Below are 20,035 nucleotides of genomic sequence, written 5' to 3' on the forward strand. Positions count from 1 at the left end.
GACCCACTGGTTGTTTAAGAGTGTGTTGTTGAGCGTCCACATATTTGTGAATTTTCTGGCACTCTGCCTATTATTGATTTCCAACTTCATTCCTTTATGATCTGAGAAAGTGTTTTGTATGATTTCAGTCTTTTTAAATTTATTGAGACTTGCTTTATGACCCAGGATATGGCCTATTCTTGAGAATGACCCATGAGCACTTGAGAAAAAGGTGTATCCTGCTGTTGTGGGGTGTAATGTCTTATAAATGTCTGTTAAGTCTAGCGCATTTATTATATTATTCAAATTCTCTATTTTTTTTTTTATTGATGCTCTGTCTAGATGTTCTGTCCATTGATGACAGTGGGGAATTGAAGTCTCCAACTATTATGGTAGATGTGTCTATTTCTCTTTTCAGTGTTTACCACATGTATTTTGGAGCATTCTGGTTCGGTGCAGAAATATTTATGATTGTTATCTTCTTGCTGAATTGTTCCTTTTATTAATACGTAGTATCCTTCTTTGTCTCTTTTTACTGTTTCACATTTGAAGCCTAATTTGTTGGATATTAGTATAGCTACTCCTACTCTTTTCTGATTGTTATTCACGTGAAATATGTTTTCTCAACCTTTCACATTCAACCTATGTTTATCCTTGGGTCTAAGGTGTGTTTCCTGTAGACAGCATATAGATGGGTCCTGTTTTTTAATCCGTTCTGCCAGTCTTTGTCTTTTCATTCGGGAGTTTAATCCATTAACATTTAGTGTTATTACTGTATGGGTAGTACTTTCTTCTCCCATTTTGCCTTTTGGATTTTATATGTCATATCTAATTTTCCTTCTTTTTACCTTTACTCATAGCCTTCATTTCTACACTCTTCTCCACATCTCTTTCTTCAGTCTTTTTGTATCTGTCTCTAGCACTCCCTTTAGTATTTCTTGCAGAGCTGGTCTCTTGGTCACAAATTCTCTCAGTGATTTTTTTGTCTGAAAATATTTTAATTTCTCCTTCATTTTTGAAGGACAATTTTGCTGGGTATAGAATTCTTGGTTGGCTGTTTTTCTCTTTTAGTAATTTAAACATATCATCCCACTGTCGTCCTGCCTCCCTGGTTTCTGTTGAGAAATCTATGCATAGGCTTATTGGGCTTCCATTGTATGTGATGGATTGCTTTTCTCTTAATGCTTTCAAGATTCTCTCTTTCCCTTTGACACCTGACATTCTGATTAGTAAGTGTGTTGGAATACCTCTATTTGCATCTACTCTCTTTGGGGTATGCTATATATCTTGAATCTGTAATTTTAAGTCTTTCATAAGGGTTGGGAAATTTTCAGTGATAATTTCCTCCATTAGTTTTTCTCCTCTTGTTCCCTTCTCTTCTCCTTCTGGGTCACTCACAACACATATATTCATGTGCTTCATATTGTCTTTCAATTCCTAGAATCCCTGCTCATATTTGTCCATTCTTTTCCCTATATTTTCTTTTTGCTTGTCAGATTTCAGATGTTCCCTCCTCCAGTTCACTTATCCTATCTTCTGCCTCTTGAAATCTACCATTGTAGGTTTCCATTGGTTTTTTCATCTCTTCTACTGTGCCTTTCATTCCTGTAAGTTCTGTGATTTGTTTTTTTAGACTTTCAATTCTTCTTTTTGTTCATTCCTTGTCTTCTTTTTTATATACTCCCTCAATTCATTGATTTGATTTTTGATGAGGTTTTCCTTGTCTGTTCGTATATTCTGAATTAATTGTTTCAACTCCTGTATCTCATTTGAATTGTTGGTTTGGTCCTTTGACTGGGCCATATCTTCAGTTTTCCTAGTGTGATTTGTTATTTTTTCTGGTGTCTAGGCATTTAGTTACCTTAATTAGTTTATTCTTGAGATTGTTTTCACTTCTTTTACCTAGGGTTTTCTTGTTGGATGAATTTGTTGTGTGTCTGTTCTTTGACATTCAGTTCAGCTTTTTGTGGACCTCTAGCTTAGGTTTTGTTTAACAGAGGAGAAATTTTCAGTTCTTGTTTTCTTCTTTCTTGCCCTGCCTGTATGGTGCCTTTCCCCCCCCCACCCTTAGAGGGTCTACTTAGGTATTAAAGACCCCAGCTGGATTTTCCCAGACCAAACTGGCCTCTTATCAGGAGGAAAGAGTAACCTGGGTCAGTTTTCCCTGAGGGTGAAACCCAGCAGGTTGAAAGACTTTCCTATGAAGTCTCTGGATTCTTGTTCTTCTTATCCTGCCCAGTATGTGGCACTTGTCTGTCTACAGGTCCCACCAGCATAAGATGATGTGGTACCTGTAGCTTTGGCAGACTCCCTGCTGGGGGCATGGTGGAGACAGAGGAGAGGTTGTAGGCTGGTTTTAATGGCTTCAAATTACCAAGCCCTTGTGTCTGAATTCCTTGATGGAGGGATTCTACCTGAGTTGGGCTTCACCCCTCCCCTGGGGAAGGCACAGGCTCCAGACAAGCCCTCAAACAAGCTTGTTTCTGCCTATGCCTGTGGCAGTTGCAGCCTGAGAAATCCTCCCACTGTATCCAAAGGCAGTCAAGCCTTTGTAGAAACACAGCCGCAAAAACCTCTGTTTCTTTTTTTTTCTTTCTTTTCCATCAGCCCCCCACCCCCTTGGCACGGGGCAAAAATGAGCAACCTCCACTTTGACCAGGTTCACCTGAGCTGGGGGCCTATTTTTAGTAGTCAGAATTTGTTAATTAATTCCATAATTGGCATTTAGTTGTGCTCAGCCCCTGCTGCTGGTAAAGTCTCTTTCCTTTCCCCTCTGGGAAGCAGCCTGTGGGGTTAGGGAGCTGGCCACTGTGGCTTGGTGAACTCACGGTTCTGGCAGGGCTCGCAGCCGGTTCAGCTGGTCCAGACTGGGGTATGCTGTGTGTCCGGTCACTGACGTGGCCCCAGGAGCTGTCCTGTACTGTTCCTGGTTATTTAGTAGCTGTTCTGGAGGAGAAACTAAATTGCGCACCTTGCTAAGCCACCATCTTGGCAACTCCTCTCTCTCTCTTTTTTTTTAACCAACCACATAACTCCCTTTATTATTTCTTGTAAGGCTGATCTCTTGTTGATATATTCTGTAGGCCTTTGTTTGTTTGTGAAAATTTTAATCTTGCCTTCAGTTTTGAAGCACAATTCGGCTGGGTACAGAACTCTTGGCTAGAAGTCTTTCTCTTTCAGGATCTTAAATATCATACCCTTGTCCTCTTACTTCCATAGTGGCAGTTGAGTAGTCTGAATTCAGTCATATGTGGTTTCCCTTGTACATAGTAGATTGTTTTTCTCTTGCTGCTTTCAGGGTTTTCTGCTTCTTTTCAACATTTAAGAGACTGATTAGTATGTGTCTTGGGGTAGGCCTATTTGGATTTATTCTATTTAGAGTTCATTGGGCTTCTTTGATTTGCATATTGTCTTTTACAAAGGTTGAGAAGATTCCCCCATTATATCCTCCACTAATCTTCCTAGCCCTTTAGTCTTCTCTTCTCTTTCTGGGACATTGATGATTCTTATATTGGTGTGCTTTGTTTTGTCCATCATTTTCCTGAAATTCAATTCAAAATTTTCTGTCTTTTTTGCCATTTTCTCTTTCGTGTGTTCAAAATCAGTTGTCCTGTCCTGTAGTTCATTTATTCTTTCATCTGCATCTTCAAATATTCTGTTGTTTGTCTCTAGTATATATATATATATTAACTTTTTTTGTTGTATAATATAACATATATACAACACAAAGAAAGAAAAAAGCAGTAGTTTTCAAAGCAGTCTTCAACAAGAAGTTGCAGGACAGATTCCAGACTTTGTCATGGGCTACCATACCATCATCTCAGATTTTTCCTTCTAGCTGTTCCAGAATATGGGAGGCTAGAAGGAATATGTATTTTTTTTAATCATTAAAATTGACTTTTTTTGCGTGTGAAAAATAACATATATACAAAAAAGCAATAAGTTTCAAAGCCCAGGACAACAGTAATTGTAGAACAGATTTCAGAGTTTGGTATGGGTTACAATTCCATAATTTTAGGCTCTTACTTCTAACTGCTCTAAAACTGGTGACTAAAAGAAATATCAATTTAATGATTCAGCAGTCATGCTCATTTGTTAAACCCTACCTTCTCTATATAACTCCATCATCACCTTTGATCTTTCTGTCCCATTCTTTAGGGATATTTGGGCTATGGCCATTCTAACTTTTTCATGTTGGAAGGGGCTGTCAATAATACGGGGTTGGGAGATGGAACTAGCTTATGTTCTGGGGAGGCTGGGCCCTTTAGGTTTCAGGACTTGTCTGGTCCAGGGACCCATCTGGAGATTTTAGTTTCTGGAAAGTTACCCTAGTGCATAGAACCTTTGTGAATCTTATATATTACCCTATGTATTCTTTAGGATTGGCTGGAATGGTTTTGGTTGGGGTTTGACAAGTTATGATAGGTAGCAATGTCTAACTGAAGCTTGTGTAAGAGTGACCCCCAGAGTAGCCTCTTGACTGTACTTGAACTCTCTCAGCCACTGATACTTTATTAGTTACATTTCTTTTCCCCCTTTTGGTCAGGAGGGAATTGGAGATCCCATGGTGTCAGGGCCAGACTCATCCCTGCGGGTCATCTCCCACCACCAGGGAGACTTCCACCCCTGGATGTCATGTCTCACATAGGGTGGAGGGCAATGATTTCACTTACAGAGTTGGGCTTAGAGAGAATGAGGCCACATCTGAGCAACAGAAGTGGTCCTCCAGAAGTAACTCTTAGGCATACCCATAGGTAGGCTAAGCTCCTCTGCTACCTACTTAAGCTTCATAAGAGTAAGCCCCAAGGTCAAGGTCTTGGCCTATTGATTTGGGTGTCCCTAATGTTTGGCACAGTATCAGGGAATTCCCTGATGGTAAAGTTTAATATTTCCATATTTATTCTCCCATCCCTCAAGGGACTTTGCCAATACTTTTTGATTTTCTGCTTAATGTATTCTGAGATGTATCCAGGCATTATATTAATCTATCCAGGTTTAAAGGCCCTCATTCTTATTCTGGGCTCCCTGTGTTTCAGTTGTTCAAATGAGCTACCCAGATAGATTGAGTTAGAGTATATGCTACAGAAAATTTAGGTTCTGGACAAAATAAATCTTTCTTCCTTTGGTCTCAAAGAGTAGGTTTGACTCTAAAATATAGACAATGTCTTCCTTACCCCAGTGTTCTGAATTACCTTAATCCCAACCTGATTGGCTTCATTCTTATCTCTAAATACCAAGTTATGGATATATAAAACATCCTCTTAAAATCCAGAAGTAATAATTTTCACTCCGGATTAAATGTGTCTGGTATAAGAGCTTACAATCTAGGCCCCTGATTTCTTATCAGCATTTTCTAAAGGAGACCATACAATAATTGTTCTCTCGTCTCTGGCTTGTTTTGCCTCACCAGATGTCCCACAGGTTCATTCACATGGTTGCATCCTTATGACATCATTCCTTTATTTGTAGCAGCACGATTTTTGATCATATGTATACATACCATAGTTCGCCAATCTATTTCTCAGTCAGTGCATCCTTCAGCCACCACTGTCAAAAAAGTTGAGTCATACAGTATCTATCCTGTTGTGTCTGGCTTATTTCGCTTGGCATATGTCCTCAAGGCTCATCCATCTTGTCATGTGTTTCAGGACGTCCTTTCATCTTATTGTTGTATAATATTCAATCATATGTATATACCGCATTTTGTTAATCCACTTGTCTGTTGATGGGCACTTGGATTGTTTCCATCTTTTGGCAATTGTGAATAAAGCTACTATGAACACCAGTGTGCAAATGTCTGTGTGTCACTGCTTTCAGCTCTTCTGGTTATATACCAAGTTGTGCTATTGCTGGGCCATAGGCCAACTTGATATTTAGCTTTCTGAGGAACCATCAGACTGTCTTCCGTAGTGGCTGTACTATTATACATTTTCACCAGCAGTGCATAAATGTCCCAATTTCTCCACATCCTCTCCAACATTTGTAGTTTCCTGCTTGTTTAATATCAGCCATTCTTATAGGCATGACATGGTATCTCATTAAAGTCTTTTTTTATTATTAATTAAAAAAAATTAACTAACACAACATTTAGAAATCATTACATTCTACATATGCAATCAGTAATTCTTAATATCATCACATAGATGTATGATCATCATTTCTTAGTACATTTGCATCAATTTAGAAAAAAATAGCAAGACAACAGAAAAAGAAATAAAATGATAATATAGAGAAAAAATAAAAATAAAAAATACAAAAAATAAAGCAAAAAAACAAAAAACTATAGCTCAGATGCAGCTTCATTCAGTGTTTTAACATAATTACATTACAATTAGGTAGTATTGTGCTGTCCATTTTTGAGTTTTTGTATCTAGTCCTGTTGCACAGTCTGTATCCCTTCAGCTCCAATTACCCATTATCTTACCCTATTTCTAACTCCTGATGGTCTCTGTTACCAATGACATATTCCAAGTTTATTCTTTAATGTCGGTTCACATCAGTGGGACCATACAGTATTTGTCCTTTAGTTTTTGGCTAGTCTCACTCAGCATAATGTTCTCTAGGTCCATCCATGTTATTACATGCTTCATAAGTTTATCCTGTCTTAAAGCTGCATAATATTCCATCGTATGTATATACCACAGTTTGTTTAGCCACTCATCTGTTAATGGACATTTTGGCTGTTTCCATCTCTTTGCAATTGTAAATAATGCTGCTATAAACATTGGTGTGCAAATGTCCGTTTGTGTCTTTGCCCTTAAGTCCTTTGAGTAGATACCTAGCAGTGGTATTGCTGGGTCGTATGGCAATTCTTTATTCAGTTTTTTGAGGAACCGCCAAACTGCCTTCCACAGTGGTTGCACCATTTGACATTCCCACCAACAGTGGATAAGTGTGCCTCTTTCTCCGCATCCTCTCCAGCACTTGTCATTTTCTGTTTTGTTGATAATGGCCATTCTGGTGGGTGTGAGATGATATCTCATTGTGGTTTTGATTTGCATTTCTCTAATGGCCAGGGACATTGAGCCTCTCTTCATGTGCCTTTTGGCCATTTGTATTTCCTCTTCTGAGAGGTGTCTGTTCAAGTCTTTTTCCCATTTTGTAATTGGATTGGCTGTCTTTTTGTTGTTGAGTTGAACAATCTCTTTATGAATTCTGGATACTAGGCCTTTATCTGATATGTCGTTTCCAAATATTGTCTCCCATTGTGTAGACTGTCTTTCTACTTTCTTGATGAAGTTCTTTGATGTACAAAAGTGTTTAATTTTGAGGAGCTCCCATTTATTTATTTATTTCTTCAGTGCTCTTGCTTTAGGTTTAAGGTCCATAAAACCACCTCCAAGTGTAAGATTCATAAGATATCTCCCTACATTTTCCTCTAACTGTTTTATGGTCTTAGACCTAATGTTTAGATCTTTGATCCATTTTGAGTTAACTTTTGTATAGGGTGTGAGATACGGGTCCTCTTTTATTCTTTTGCATATGGATATCCAGTTCTCTAAGCACCATTTATTGAAGAGACTGTTCTGTCCCAGGTGAGTTGGCTTGACTGCCTTATCAAAGATCAAATGTCCATAGATGAGAGGGTCTATATCTGAGCACTCTATTCAATTCCATTGGTCGATATATCTATCTTTATGCCAGTACCATGCTGTTTTGACCACTGTGGCTTCATAACATGCCTTAAAGTCTGGCAGCGTGAGACCTCCAGCTTCGTTTTTTTTCCTCAAGATACTTTTAGCAATTCGGGGCACCCTGCCCTTCCAGATAAATTTGCTTATTGGTTTTTCTATTTCCGAAAAATAAGTTGTTGGGATTTTGATTGGTATTGCATTGAATCTGTAAATTAATTTAGGTAGAATTGACATCTTAACTATATTTAGTCTTCCAGTCCATGAACACGGTATGCCCTTCCATCTGTTTAGGTCTTCTGTGATTTCTTTTAACAGTTTTTTGTAGTTTTCTTTGTATAGGTCTTTTGTCTCATTGAAGTCTTGATCTCTAGTTCCCTTATAGCTAATGAAAATGAGCATCTCTTCATGTGCTTTTGAGTCATCTGTATTTGTTCTTCAGAAAAATACCTATTTATATCTTTAGCCCATTTTATAATTGGGTTGTTCATTCTTTTGTTTTTGAGTTGTATGTTTTCTTTATGTATACAGGATATCAAACCTTTATCTGGGGACGGGCCACGGTGGCTTAGCAGGCAAGAACGCTTGCCTGCCGTGCCCGAGGACCTGGGTTCGATTCCCAGTGCCTGCCCATGTGAAAAAAAAAAACCTTTATCTGATATGTGATTTCCAAATATTTTCTCCCAGTGAATTGGCTGCCTCTGCACCTTTTTGACAAAGTGTTTTGAGGTTGCTAGCTGCTGGAATGCAATATACCAGAATCAGAATGCCTTTTAAAAAGGGGAATTTAATAAGTTGCTAGTTTACAATTCCTAGGCTGAGAAAATGTCCCAATTAAAACAAGTCTATAGAAATGTCCAATCAAAGGCATCCATTCAGGGAAAGATACTTTGGTTCAAGAAAGCCGATGAAGTTCAGGGTTTCTCTCTCAAATGGAAGGGCACATGGCAAACACAGTTAGGGCTCCCCTCTCATCTGGAAGGTCACATGGTGAACATGGCATCATCTGCTAGCTTCTTCTCCTGGCTTCCTGTTTCATGATGCTCCCCAGGAGGCATTTTCCTTCATTTCCAAAGGTCGCTGGCTGGTGGGCTCTCTGCTTCGTGGTGCTGCAGCATTCTCTGCTCTCTCCAAATCTCCTTCATTCTCTAAAATGTTTTCTCTTTTATAGGACTCCAGAAACTAATCAAGACCCACCCAAATGGGTGGAGACATGTGTCACCTAATCCAGCTTAACAACAACTCTTGATTAAATCACATCTCCAGGAAGATGATCTGATTACAGTTTCAAACATACAGTACTGAGTAGGGATAATTCTGCTTTTACGAAATGGGATTTTGATTAAAACATGGCTTTTCTAGGGTCCATATATCCTTTCAAACCAGCACAAACCCATTTTATAATTGGGTTGTTCATTCTTTTGTTTTTGAGTTGTATATTTTCTTTATGTATACGGGATATCAAACCTTTATCTGATATGTGATTTCCAAATATTTTCTCCTAGTGAATTGGCTGCCTCTGCACCTTTTTGACAAAGTCTTTTGAGGTGCATAAGCATTTGATTTTGAGGTGTTCCCTTTTGTCTATTTTTTATTTTGTTGCTTATATTTTGGGTGTAAAGTTTAGGAAGCGACCTCCTATTACTATGTCTTGAAGATGTTTCCCTGCATTTTATTCTAGAAGCTTTATGGTGCTAGTTCTTATATTTAGGTGTTTGATCCACTTTGATACAATTTTTGTGTAGGGTGTAAGGTAAGGGTCCTCTTTCATTCTTTTGGCTATTGATATCCAGTTGTCCCATGCCCATTTATTGGAAAGACTATTTTAATCCAGTTCAGTGGCTTTGGGGGGCCTTGTCAAAAATCAGTTGACCATTGATTTTTTGGTCTATTTCTGTACTCTCCATTCAATTCCATTGGTTAATACTTCTGTTTTCATGCCAGGACCATGCTGTTTTGTCCGCTGTGGCTTTATAGTAAGTTTTAAAGTCAGGAAGTGTTAATCCTCCCACTTCGTTCTTTTTTTTTTTAGGATGCTTTTAGCTATTTGGGGTCTCTTTCCCTTCCAGATGAATTTAGTAACTACCTTTTCCGAGCTCTAATATATTTGTTATTTGGTCTACAGCATCTTTCATCTCTGTGATGTCTGCTAGTTTTCTATTCATTCTTTCCTGTTACTCTTTTTGCTCTTCTCGCGTCTTCTTGTTCTCCACTATGGCATTGGCCATTGCGGTGATTTTATCCAGTAGAATATGTGAACATCTTTGCTTAGTTGTTCCAAAGTGTGTGTCTCCTCTGGTGTTTTAATTTGGTCATTATACTGGAGTGTCTGCATCTTCATATGGTTAGTGATCGTCTCTTGTCTTGGCAGTATGTAAATATCTTGATAGGGTTACTTTGGATATTGATTTTCTTCAGTAATCCAAAGCTTTTTATTTGTGGGATGGGTGTGGAGCAGGATGCAGGGCCTGGGGAGGGGCACGGCAGTGTGGGGACAGGTTGCAGTGCGAGTATATGCACGGATTGGGGACGCTACGCTGGTGCCTGTGAGTGTGGGGTGTGAGGCGTGGGGTTTTGGAGGTGTGGTATGGGGGCCTGGGGATCGAGGTGCAGCTCAGGCAGGCCTTGGAGCGCAGGAGCAGTGTGCAGTCTGGGGAACCCAGAGGCAGGGCACGGTGGAAGGCGGATCGGTAGGGCTAAATGGCTGCATGAGGTTGGTGCAGCAGGCAGGACGTGGGTGGACGTGGGGGTTGTGGGTGTCAGGGTCTGGGGTATAGGGCACAGATTGAGGTACAGGGAGGGCAGGGTGTGGGTGTGTCCTTGCACGGGGGAGGGGTCCAGGGGGGCCGTGATGTGGGTGAGTGAGTGTGTAGGGGCCAGGCACAGGTCATGGAAATTGCAGGATGTGTATCAGGGTGGATGATGCCCAGTGAATGGGGCCCTAGCACGGGTGTGCAGGTGCAGTAGTGGTGTGGGGCAGGGGTGCACATATATGCAGGGGGGGCTATGTAGCACAGATGTGCACGAGAGTACCTGCCAGATGTGGGAGAAGGGCACTTGTGCCAGGGGGCGGGGCAAGGGTGTACACATGTGTGGGGTAGGGCGTATAGGGTACAGTGGTCAAGAGGTCAGTGCACAGATACAGGATACATGGGCGTCCAGTTGGGAGGATGTGGCTGTGCACCTGCATGGGTTTGGGGGCAGGACCCTGGTGTGTGGTGGTGGGGGCATGATGGAGGTGGAGAGGTGTTGTCTGGGGGTGGGGCCCTGGTGTGTGGGGTGTGGGCGGTGGTGTCTGTGTGTGCAGTTGCGCCTGCATTGGCTGGTGTGTACGTGCGCAGTGGGGTGTGGTTGCGCCTGCTTTGGCTGGGTGAGTGTGGTTTAGATGTGCAGGTCAATGCTTGCTTGGTGTGTAGTGAGTATGTAGGGGTGAGTGGGTACATGCGTATGCCTGGGTCTAAGGGCCCCCCCCCCCAGATGCTGATGTGTGCATGTGCAGAGCTAGGGGGTGGGTGGTGTTGAGTGACTATATGGGCCAGTTGTGAGTGTGGCCCGGATATGAAGATGAGTGCTTGCAGTCCGGATGCGCAGGTGACCGACTGCAGGGGACAGGGAGGAGGAGGAGGAGGAGGGGATCAAGGGGCTGGAATGGCCGAGTGAGACTGTGCGCCAGTGTGGGAGAGGTAGGTTGGGCTGGGACAGGCTGGTGCACATGTGCAGGGCAGGGGTATGGGGCTGGGCTGCGCAGGAAGGGGGGTGGGGGTGGGGATGCCTGGAGCTCGGTAGGGGGGTGGGTGACAGCTTCAGCTGCTGGGATGTGGGGGAGTCGTGGGTCGCTGGGTGGGGGTTCAAGGAGCGCTGCTGGGCTGACTTCCTAGTCCCGGCATCCACGAGCGTGCACTCCTGAGGGCTGGGGCCTCCGTTTGGAAAGGGCCGCGCTAGGCTCTTTGCACCAGCTGGACAGTCTCCGGTGCTCAGTGTCTCGGTTCTTCAGCTTTTTCAACCAGGGCCTCCCTAGGTGGTGTAGAATCATTTTCTGTCCCTTCTCTAGCTGTTCCTTCATACAGGGGTGAACTCAATCCTTCTGTCTTCCTGGAACCGGTCTACCCACCGTTTGCTCTTAATAATGCTGCTATGAACATTTGTGGACAGGTTTTTGTGTCAGACCTATGTTTGCATTTCTCTTGAATGTATCCCCTAGGAGTGCAATTGCTAGGTCATATGATAACTCCTTAAGTTTTTGAGGGCCTGCCAGACTATTTTTCAACATGGCTGCACTATTTTACATTCCCAACAACAATGAATTTTCCAATGTCTCCACATCTCACCAACACGAGTCATCGCCTGTCTCTGATTACAGCCATCATAGTAGATGTGGAGTGGTATGTCATTGTGGTTTGATTTGTGTTTCCCTAATGGCTAATGATGTTAAAAAACCTTTTCATGTGTTTATTGGCCATTTCTACATCATGTTAGGAGAAATGTTTTTTGAAATCCTTTTCCCATTTTTAAATTGGGTTATTTATCTTTTAATTGTAAGTGTTCTTTTTATATTCTTGATACAGATAGATCCCTTATCAGATAGATACATGATTTACAAATATTTTCTTCCACTCTGAAGGTCGTCTTTTCACTTTCTTGATGTTTTTTTGAAGCAAAAATGTTTTTAATTTTGAAGTTCAATTTGCCTATTTTTCTTTTATTGCTTATACTTTTGGTGTCAAATATAAATTGAATGAATGTTTGAACAGTTTCTTAATCACTCTCCCCTCTCCTGCATCTGTCGTCTACATTGTAGCCAAAATGAGCATTCTAAAAACAAAACTTCATCACTTCCTATTTTAAATGCTCAGTTGGATTTCAGTGGCTTCCTATTGCTTCCAGGAAAAATCCAAATACTGTTCACAGCTATCCGGGTCTCCGTGATGTGGGCCTGTACCTGCTTCTTGGATCAACTTCTCTGGTTCATGTTCTTTCTCTCACTCTTCCTTTCTTATCAGGATCCATGGCTCTTTATATGAGAAAAAGTGTAACACTGTGGAGAGATGAAATCACATAGAACCCTGACAGCATGAAAAAACCCTTTAAAATGAACCTTGTGTAATAGAAATAACATTCAGTCCTGGAAATCCCTAGTGTGTGCTAATAAGACATGAGTTTATTTCAAAGGCAAAAGCTGCCTTAGATGGTGATCCGAATGACTTCTTATCAACTCGAATGCCTTTTCCTGTGCCGTGTGCAGTCACTCTCGGGTGAACACTTCTGAACTCCCTGGGAGAGCTGAAGCTTCTCTGGTTTCAGCCTAATTCAATTTAGGCAGCGCTGTCATAGCATCTGCAGCCCGAAGCCGTTTCCCACCCAGATACCGCAGCTCAGGGTAGACATGGAGGGGGCGGGGGGATCCCACACGACACGTACGTGATTGTTCTCCTTGGAGGGGGACGGGAGAAGGGAATTAGGAGCATTTACCGTGTGCCAGACCAAGTGCTGCCTGCGTTTTGCATATTCCAGCATCTGATTCCCCTAGCAGTCCAGTGAGGCAGGGACCGTTGTGCCTGTTCCTCAGGGAGCCTCTTTCTGTCGGCTGCCCAGACCTTTGGTTCCTTTGACCACAGTTGCCCCACTGAGGACAAGAGGGTGTGAGAAATGCCCCCAGCTCAGCCCTGCAGCCCGCTGGCTCAAAGCACTGTCCCAAGTGGGGGCCTGTGGATGGGGGGTGGCAGTTTGGGAAAGGCCAGGTCGGGGGTCGTGTCCCGGACTGGCTTCTAGGGCTGCTCCCCACCCTTCTGGAATGTTCCTATATCCAGCCCTTGGATCTCAGTCCCGCTGTGGGACATTGACCCACCTTGGGACTTGGGTTCCCTGCTGGGTCCAGTCCCTAGGGATGTCTGGCAGGGAGGGAGGAGAGTCTCTGCCGTCGTTCCCTCAACACCAGACACTTACTGGTCAGTGCTGGGGTGCGGTGGTGAAGGGCGGAGGTGTGGTTCCTGCCCTTGTGGGGCGTGCCTCCTAGGGCGAACACTGCCCACACGTACACAGACCTAAACAGTATCATCACAGATTCTGGTAAGAGCTGGGCCTGAAACAAATGGGGGATAGACGTTAGATGGAGTGGTTGGGACAGAGCTTCCTGCTGAGGTGGGAAGCTGTGCAGAATTCATTTGGGATTCCCGGGCAGGCATGGAGCAGGGGTCCTGAAGGAGGGAAGCCTGGTGCTGGAGGAGCTGGGAGAAGGCCTGGGTGAGGCACGGGAAAGCGTACGCAGGACGTCGTGGAGACGGGAGAGGGCCGACTTACGGGGCACGGGCATGTGCCAGCAAGGGGAGGGAGTCTGGATTTTTTTTCCAGGGTGTGCAGGAAGCCATTGAAGGGTTTCAAGCAGGGAAGTGTGTGATCAGGGTTGTGCTTAAGAGATCTTTCTGGAAGGAGCAGGGAGGCCAGTAGTGAGGCTGGCACAGTTGTTCATAGGAGAGAAAACAGTGACTGGAGCAGGTGGTGTGACGGGGAGAGTGGAGGAATTGGAAGGATAGTCAGGAAGTGGAAATGTCCAGAATGTGCTATTGGGCTGGGTGAAAGACCAGGCTTAGGCAAGAAAGATGAAGAGCAGAGTGTCCAGGGGCTTGGGGAGGAACCCCCGCAGCCCCAGGCTCCCTGGCTCTCCTTCTGCCCACAGCCTCGTGGGTTCCTCCGGCCTGTCCCCTCCCTGCAGGCAGGCACCCGGCAGCACCTGCCTCCCTCGCAGTGTCACCCCCCTCGCTGGTGACCCCTGCCCGGCTGCAGTGTGGCAACCTCCTTTTCCCTTTAGCTTGGCTGAGACAAGGTTTGTGTCTCCCTGTTATGGGAAGCTCATAGCATGAACCTAAGGAGAATGGGAGATAAGTGGCCTCACCAACATTAACACAAAAATGACAAAACCTTTGCAAAAGGATGAGTTTCAGAATGCACGTTCTTTCAAATAATTACAATTTCGCCAACATCTACTGCATCCCCAGGGAACCCTGAGGTCCAGCCTCTCTCCCTGGCTCCACGCTGGGAGGCAGCAGGGCCTGAGGAGAACCTCCCCCCTCCCGTGGAAAGGGTCCCGTCTCAGCATAACTGTGGGGACCCCACCCCCGCTTCCCCAGAGGGGAGGATACAGAGGCTGGGGAGCACCCAGAAGCCAGCAGGAGAACAGCGTGAGCCCCAGTTGCTCAGCGCTTCCTTGGCTCCGATGCTGCCTTTGCTGTGTCCCCAGAAGCACCCTGAGTCCTGGGGAGGGGTTTGAACCCATGGCCTGGACCTGCTTCTTGAACTTCAGCCCCTGTTCTCTGCAACCATGTGTCACAGTCCCTTCTGCTTAGTCCACAAAGTCCAGCCAGGGCGTGGGCACACAGGGCCAGCAGTGGTCACAGGGCTGTGACCAGAGGTGACATGCTCCTCCAGCCCCCTTGTGAGGACACAGGCAGCCTAAAGGGTCCGTCACCCCCTGCTCTTCCCTGCCCTGTCTCTGTCTCCTTTCCTGTTCGGCGGCGTCTAGTGTGTGGCATCTGGAGCCGGGCAGACTCGCGTTCTGATCTCGACTCTGTCTCTTCCTGGCGTTGTGATCTCTCCAGCTCTAGTCACTGAAAGAGACTTTCTTTCCCCATCTGATTATACTGGCACCAGAGTGTGACCATCTCTGGACTTCCTCTGCTGTCCCTCTCGCGTTTATGTCTGTCTTTGTGCTGATGCCGTTCTCCCTCGCTGATTGAAGCTTCTCAGTAAGTCTTAAAATCAGGTAACGTTAAGTCCTCCAACCTTGTTCTTTTCTCAGTGTTTGCCTATTCTGTGTCCTTTGCATTTCCATATAAATTTTAGAATCAGCTTGTCAAGTTAAAAAAAAAAATCCTTTTGGGGATTTGATAGGGGATTCCATTGAGGTAAATCAATTTGGGGAGAATTGCCGTTTTAACAATATTAAGACTTCCAATCCAGAATGTGGAATAGCTCTCTGTTTATTTAGGTTTTGCCATTTAACTTTGTTGTAAATGTTGATACAGGTTTTTGGTCTTGCTAACTAATTATACTGCCTGTTTCTCTTAGTGGGAACTCAGGAAAATTAAAAAAATAATGCTCTCATCACTTCTGCCAACATCTCTTACTAACTTCTTAAGAACAATGCCTAGTTAATTAATTTTCATTCTTTTTTCTTTACTAATATAAGCATTTGTGACTATAAGTTTCTCTCTAAGCACTAATTTAGCTGGGTCTGGCAATTTCTGATACATAGCGTTTTTGTTTTTCTTTAGTTCAAGAGTGTCCTTTTGCTGGGATTTCTTCCTTAACACATTGGTTATTTTGAAAAGCATTCCTTAATTTCCAAATGTGAGTATTTAAAATGCTTTTGTTACTGTTACTGATTTTTAACTTACCTTCATGTAGTCAAAAGAACATGCTGTTAAGATTTCAATCCTTTCTATTTGTTGATACTTGTTCTGTGGTCCAGTATATGGTCATTTTTGTCACTGTTTTGCGTGTTCTTAAAAATAATTTTATGCTCTAGTTGTTGGGTGTGGTGTTTTATACTTGTCCATTAGTTACATGTCATCAAAATATCTTTTGTCCTCACTGAGTTTTTGTCTGCTTGTTCTACCAGTCACTGATTGTGTTTTCAAATCTCTCACTTTGAGAATTTATCTTTTTCCCTTGTGTGCCCACCGTCACACCGCCCCTCACTGGTTTTAAAACTCCACTTCTCTAAAGTGAGACTCTTCTTTGCTGTCTTCATCTTTCACTAGCCTGTCCATGTACTGGCCACCATTGGGCCAGGGCCTACCGTGGTCTGGCCAGCTGGGACCCCAACTTAAGACTGGGCTGGTGGGATCACGGCTGGTACATGCCCTTAGAAGGGGTGGGCAGGCTCGGTGCGCTCCCCCCTGACCCGCTGCGCGCCCTTGGCACCCAGGCCTGGGGCTGCTGACCTGCCTGGGTCCCCTCCCCAGCCTGCACTGCAAATGGGATGTGGGCCCGCATCCCATTTGTGTTGGGATCTTCGGCGCTGAGCAGAGCACCAGCGAACCGAGAACCACAGAGCCACGTTGGTTCCCGTGGGGCTGGGCTGTGGGTTCTCCAGCTGGCCCACGGAAGAAGAGTCTGCTTCTGACAGTGTCCACCTGTCTGTAGGCAGGCAGAGGCCCCGCTTTGCTCTGCTGGCCTAGAAGTATCCAAAGCCCTGCTGCCCGGGAGAAGCTCATTGCTCGGAAGTTGTACCATTTCTCAACCTGCAAAGCATTCAGTGTCCCCCAGTCCCTCCCCCTGCTTGTGAGTGTGGGAGAGCGCCGAGGATAATCAGGGGGGCTGCTGGAGGAGCTCACCCCTCCACGGGGTCCTGGCTCACCGTGGCGTGTGGAAGGAAGAAGGCCCTAACTCTCTCATAGACGCTTCCCCTTTCAGCCTGCAAGTGTTGGCCGGGAGCTGCTAATTCTTGATGCCATTTGCAAGGAGAGGAAGGCAGTCTCTGCCCTGTAGCTTCTGCTCCTGCAGACATTTTCTCTCCTGCCTGCCCCATCATCCCACCCTCCTGCCACATGAGACGTTTTCTGGGAGACCTTCCCAAGTGCTTGCAGCTGTGCCTGGGTGGTCCTTTCATGAGAGAGTCCCTCAGAGGTGAACTTGGGTGAAAGGTTGGGAAGCTTGGGTTGGGGTAGGGGCCTTGGGTGTCTCACCCCCCTGATCCTCAGCAGTCTTCTTACACCCAGAGGGAGAGGCTCTGAAGCCAGTGCTCCCTGCAAGGGGAGGCAGGTTTACTGTATCCTTTGGATGAAGAGGTCAGGGTGCTGGAGAGGTCAAAACCCCCAGGCTTTGAACCTGGGCTCGGGTGACTAAGCCCACCCCTTTTGGAGCCTCAGCTTCCTCACTTAAGATGCTCTGGGCCTGCAGATGCAGAAGTTGTGTAAGGCTTTGTCTTAAGTTGGGGTAAGGGTAGGCTGCCCTGTGCTCTCGGGGTTGAAATCAGTAAATGTGGATGGGCAAAGGTGGGCTGAGACCCTTTTTTGAGGCCCTTCAGCCAAAATGTGAATTCTCTTCCAGGTGGAGTGGTCCACGGTGGAGGTCCTGGTTGGAAGGTGTAAAGGTAGGGACGGGGTGGCTCTGGGCCCTACGGGGCATGGCTGCTGGTGCCCCCAGGGATGACCAGATGGTCCTGCCTGCCAGGAGCACACCCGAGGAGGCCCCAGGTGGATCCTGGACACAGAAGGGCATCCTCGTGACGTAAAGCAGAGCCCTGTGCAGAAGTGTACATCACCAACATCATGTGCTGACTGCGTGCATCCGGGAGGAGGTTACTATAGCAACAGGCTGTAAATACACCACGGACCATGTCAGGTCGTCAGCAGGGGTGGGGCGGGGGGCGGCAGCAGGGTTCAAAGTCCAAAGGGTAGAGGGGACACCAAGCAAGTTGTTGTTTCCCAGAGGCTGGTTTCTGCGGCCCACTGGGGAAAAAAGCTTGAATGTGCAGGGCCAGGAGGGTGCTCGCTGTGACCCAGGAACGAGGTGAGGAGAGCAGGGGCCAGGCCAGCAGCAGGGGGGCAGAGAAGGCCGAGGAAGGCGAGGAATTTGAGAACAGGAGATGGTTCCTGGTTGCTTGAGCAGCGAGGGAGCGAGGGTGAGGCCAGCCTGAAGGCAGATGCCCACATGTTGTGTCTGTGTGGGGAGAGGCCAGGATAGGTGGTGCAGGGGGCACTCATGGGCAAGAGTGTGCCTGGTTCATCTTAGGCCTCGGTGCCACCCGTAAGGCCCGAGTGACGGACGCTCGGTCCCCCAGGATGGGGCAGCAGCCTGGCAGAAGGGCCTCTGGTCCAGCCTCACCACACCACTCATTAGCTGTGTGACCTTGGGAGCAATCCTTAACCTTTCTGAGCCTGACTATAAAATGCCAACTCCTCCCCCAACCTGGAGATGGCAATTACAGCAGAGAGTAAGGCCCCGTGAGCAGACCGAGCCAGAGTGGGCAGTTCCGTTTCACGGCCGGAGAACCGGGAGCCTGGGAGGTCACCCCCATGCAGCCCGCCCACTGGCGCCCGCGGGTCCCTGCCCAGGCAGCCTCCTGTGGGGCTGGCGGCCTTGTGGTGGCTGTTCCTGCCCCTATCAGCGGTTGACATGGAAATGCCCTGGTAAGGAAAATGTTTTCATTCTTTTATAGCAGCATTCTCAGACCTGCTTAATCATATTTTTCTTTATCTTTAAAAACAAGCTCCTATGTGGTTTTCTATCTCCTTGTACGTCTAAAGAAATTCAGACCCTCCTGGTTTGGTACCTAATGCCTTTTCATTGTTACTTTAGGTGGGGTAGGGTAGGTGGGCTGAGTGTACCGAGCCCCTCTCACTGCTCACCCCACACTTGACGCTTTGCAAACAGGGATCTCTTGCCAGTCTCACTCCTACTCTGGGAGAAAGCAGTCACTTCATTTTGTAGAAGAAACTGAAGTTCAGAGAGGTTAAACAACCTGCTTAAGGTCACACAGCCTATGTGGTAAAACCAGGGCTTGAAATGTGATTCAAGCCACGTTGGTTTCCAAGTCAGAGGTTATTCTGTCAACAAATCTGCTCTTCTTGTCCGCTCTTCCAGTCTTTGGCTCTAGCCTGCTGTGAGACTTCAAGCAATCTCTGCGCCCTCACACCTCCTCTGGTTCTGACAGTCCATTTTGAGCAGTGAGGGTTGAGGATGGCAGTGACTTTTGAGTGACTGCGTGAGTCATGCGTCCGGTCCTTGAGCAGATGTTTACTGAAGGCCTTCTCTGTGCTTACTGAAGATGTAGCTTGTCTCTCCACCCAGGCTGTCAGCCCGGCCCCCTCCCCCGGCGTCCTCCCTGACCTGGCAAACAGTGGCTCAGTGAAGCTGTGCTGCTCACTGGTCACTATCCCATGTGCTAGAGCCCAGTGGCGACTGAGAAGAATATATCGGAGTGTTTGCTGGAGGCCTGTTTGTGGGTGGGAAGGCGGTCAGCTTCACAGAAAGGAAGAGGTTGGAGCACCCTGAATGAAGCCTTACTGGGTGCTCGCTGCATGAACCTGTTTAGTTGTCTCAGCGGTCGGCTGAGGCAGGTCGCTGCCCCTGATGGACGGAGGAGGAGGCAGCAGCCGGCAGGTGTGCAGCCTGCGCTCACGTGCGGGTCTGCAGACCTCGGGGGCCTGGCGCTCTCCCCCAGCCTGTGGCCTCATGTGTCTTCTCTGCCACCGAACAGTGCTGGGTGGCCCTGCTCCAAGGGACTCAGGGGACTTGGCTTCTGGTCTCCTGACCACAGCCAAGATGGGGGAGGAGGCCCGGTCCCAGGTCACTGCGAGGGGGAGGCTCATCCGTGAGCCCACTCAGGACCCTGGGCCCCGGAATACCCTCTCAGCCCTGGAATGCCCAGTCTCTGGGGTGAGGGCTTGGGGTCTCAGCAGACACAGACACAATTTGCAGAGCTG

The 20,035-nt window shown here is 46.0% G+C and overlaps 1 protein-coding gene and 1 long non-coding RNA gene across 2 annotated transcripts in view; one reads left to right on the forward strand and one right to left on the reverse strand.

The window, feature by feature from the left end:
• The window catches only part of LOC143657651 (uncharacterized), an 81,484-nt gene extending 62,262 nt beyond the window's left edge, over positions 1 to 19,222 (forward strand). The window contains exons 3-4 of the mRNA XM_077130251.1: positions 17,658 to 17,700; positions 17,781 to 19,222. Of these exons, the coding sequence (XP_076986366.1) occupies positions 17,658 to 17,700; positions 17,781 to 17,930 (193 nt within the window). The 3' untranslated portion in view covers positions 17,931 to 19,222. The remainder of the gene's footprint in view (positions 1 to 17,657; positions 17,701 to 17,780) is intronic.
• LOC143658092 (uncharacterized) lies at positions 12,749 to 14,999 on the reverse strand. The gene is made up of 3 exons (XR_013163118.1): positions 14,890 to 14,999; positions 13,554 to 13,689; positions 12,749 to 13,040 (listed from the first exon to the last, which is right to left on the reverse strand). It is a non-coding gene; the product is annotated as an uncharacterized LOC143658092 (long non-coding RNA).
• Positions 19,223 to 20,035: the final 813 nt, after the last annotated feature.

Source organism: Tamandua tetradactyla, chromosome 15, assembly GCF_023851605.1.
Source record: "Tamandua tetradactyla isolate mTamTet1 chromosome 15, mTamTet1.pri, whole genome shotgun sequence".
Lineage (NCBI taxonomy): Eukaryota > Metazoa > Chordata > Mammalia > Pilosa > Myrmecophagidae > Tamandua > Tamandua tetradactyla.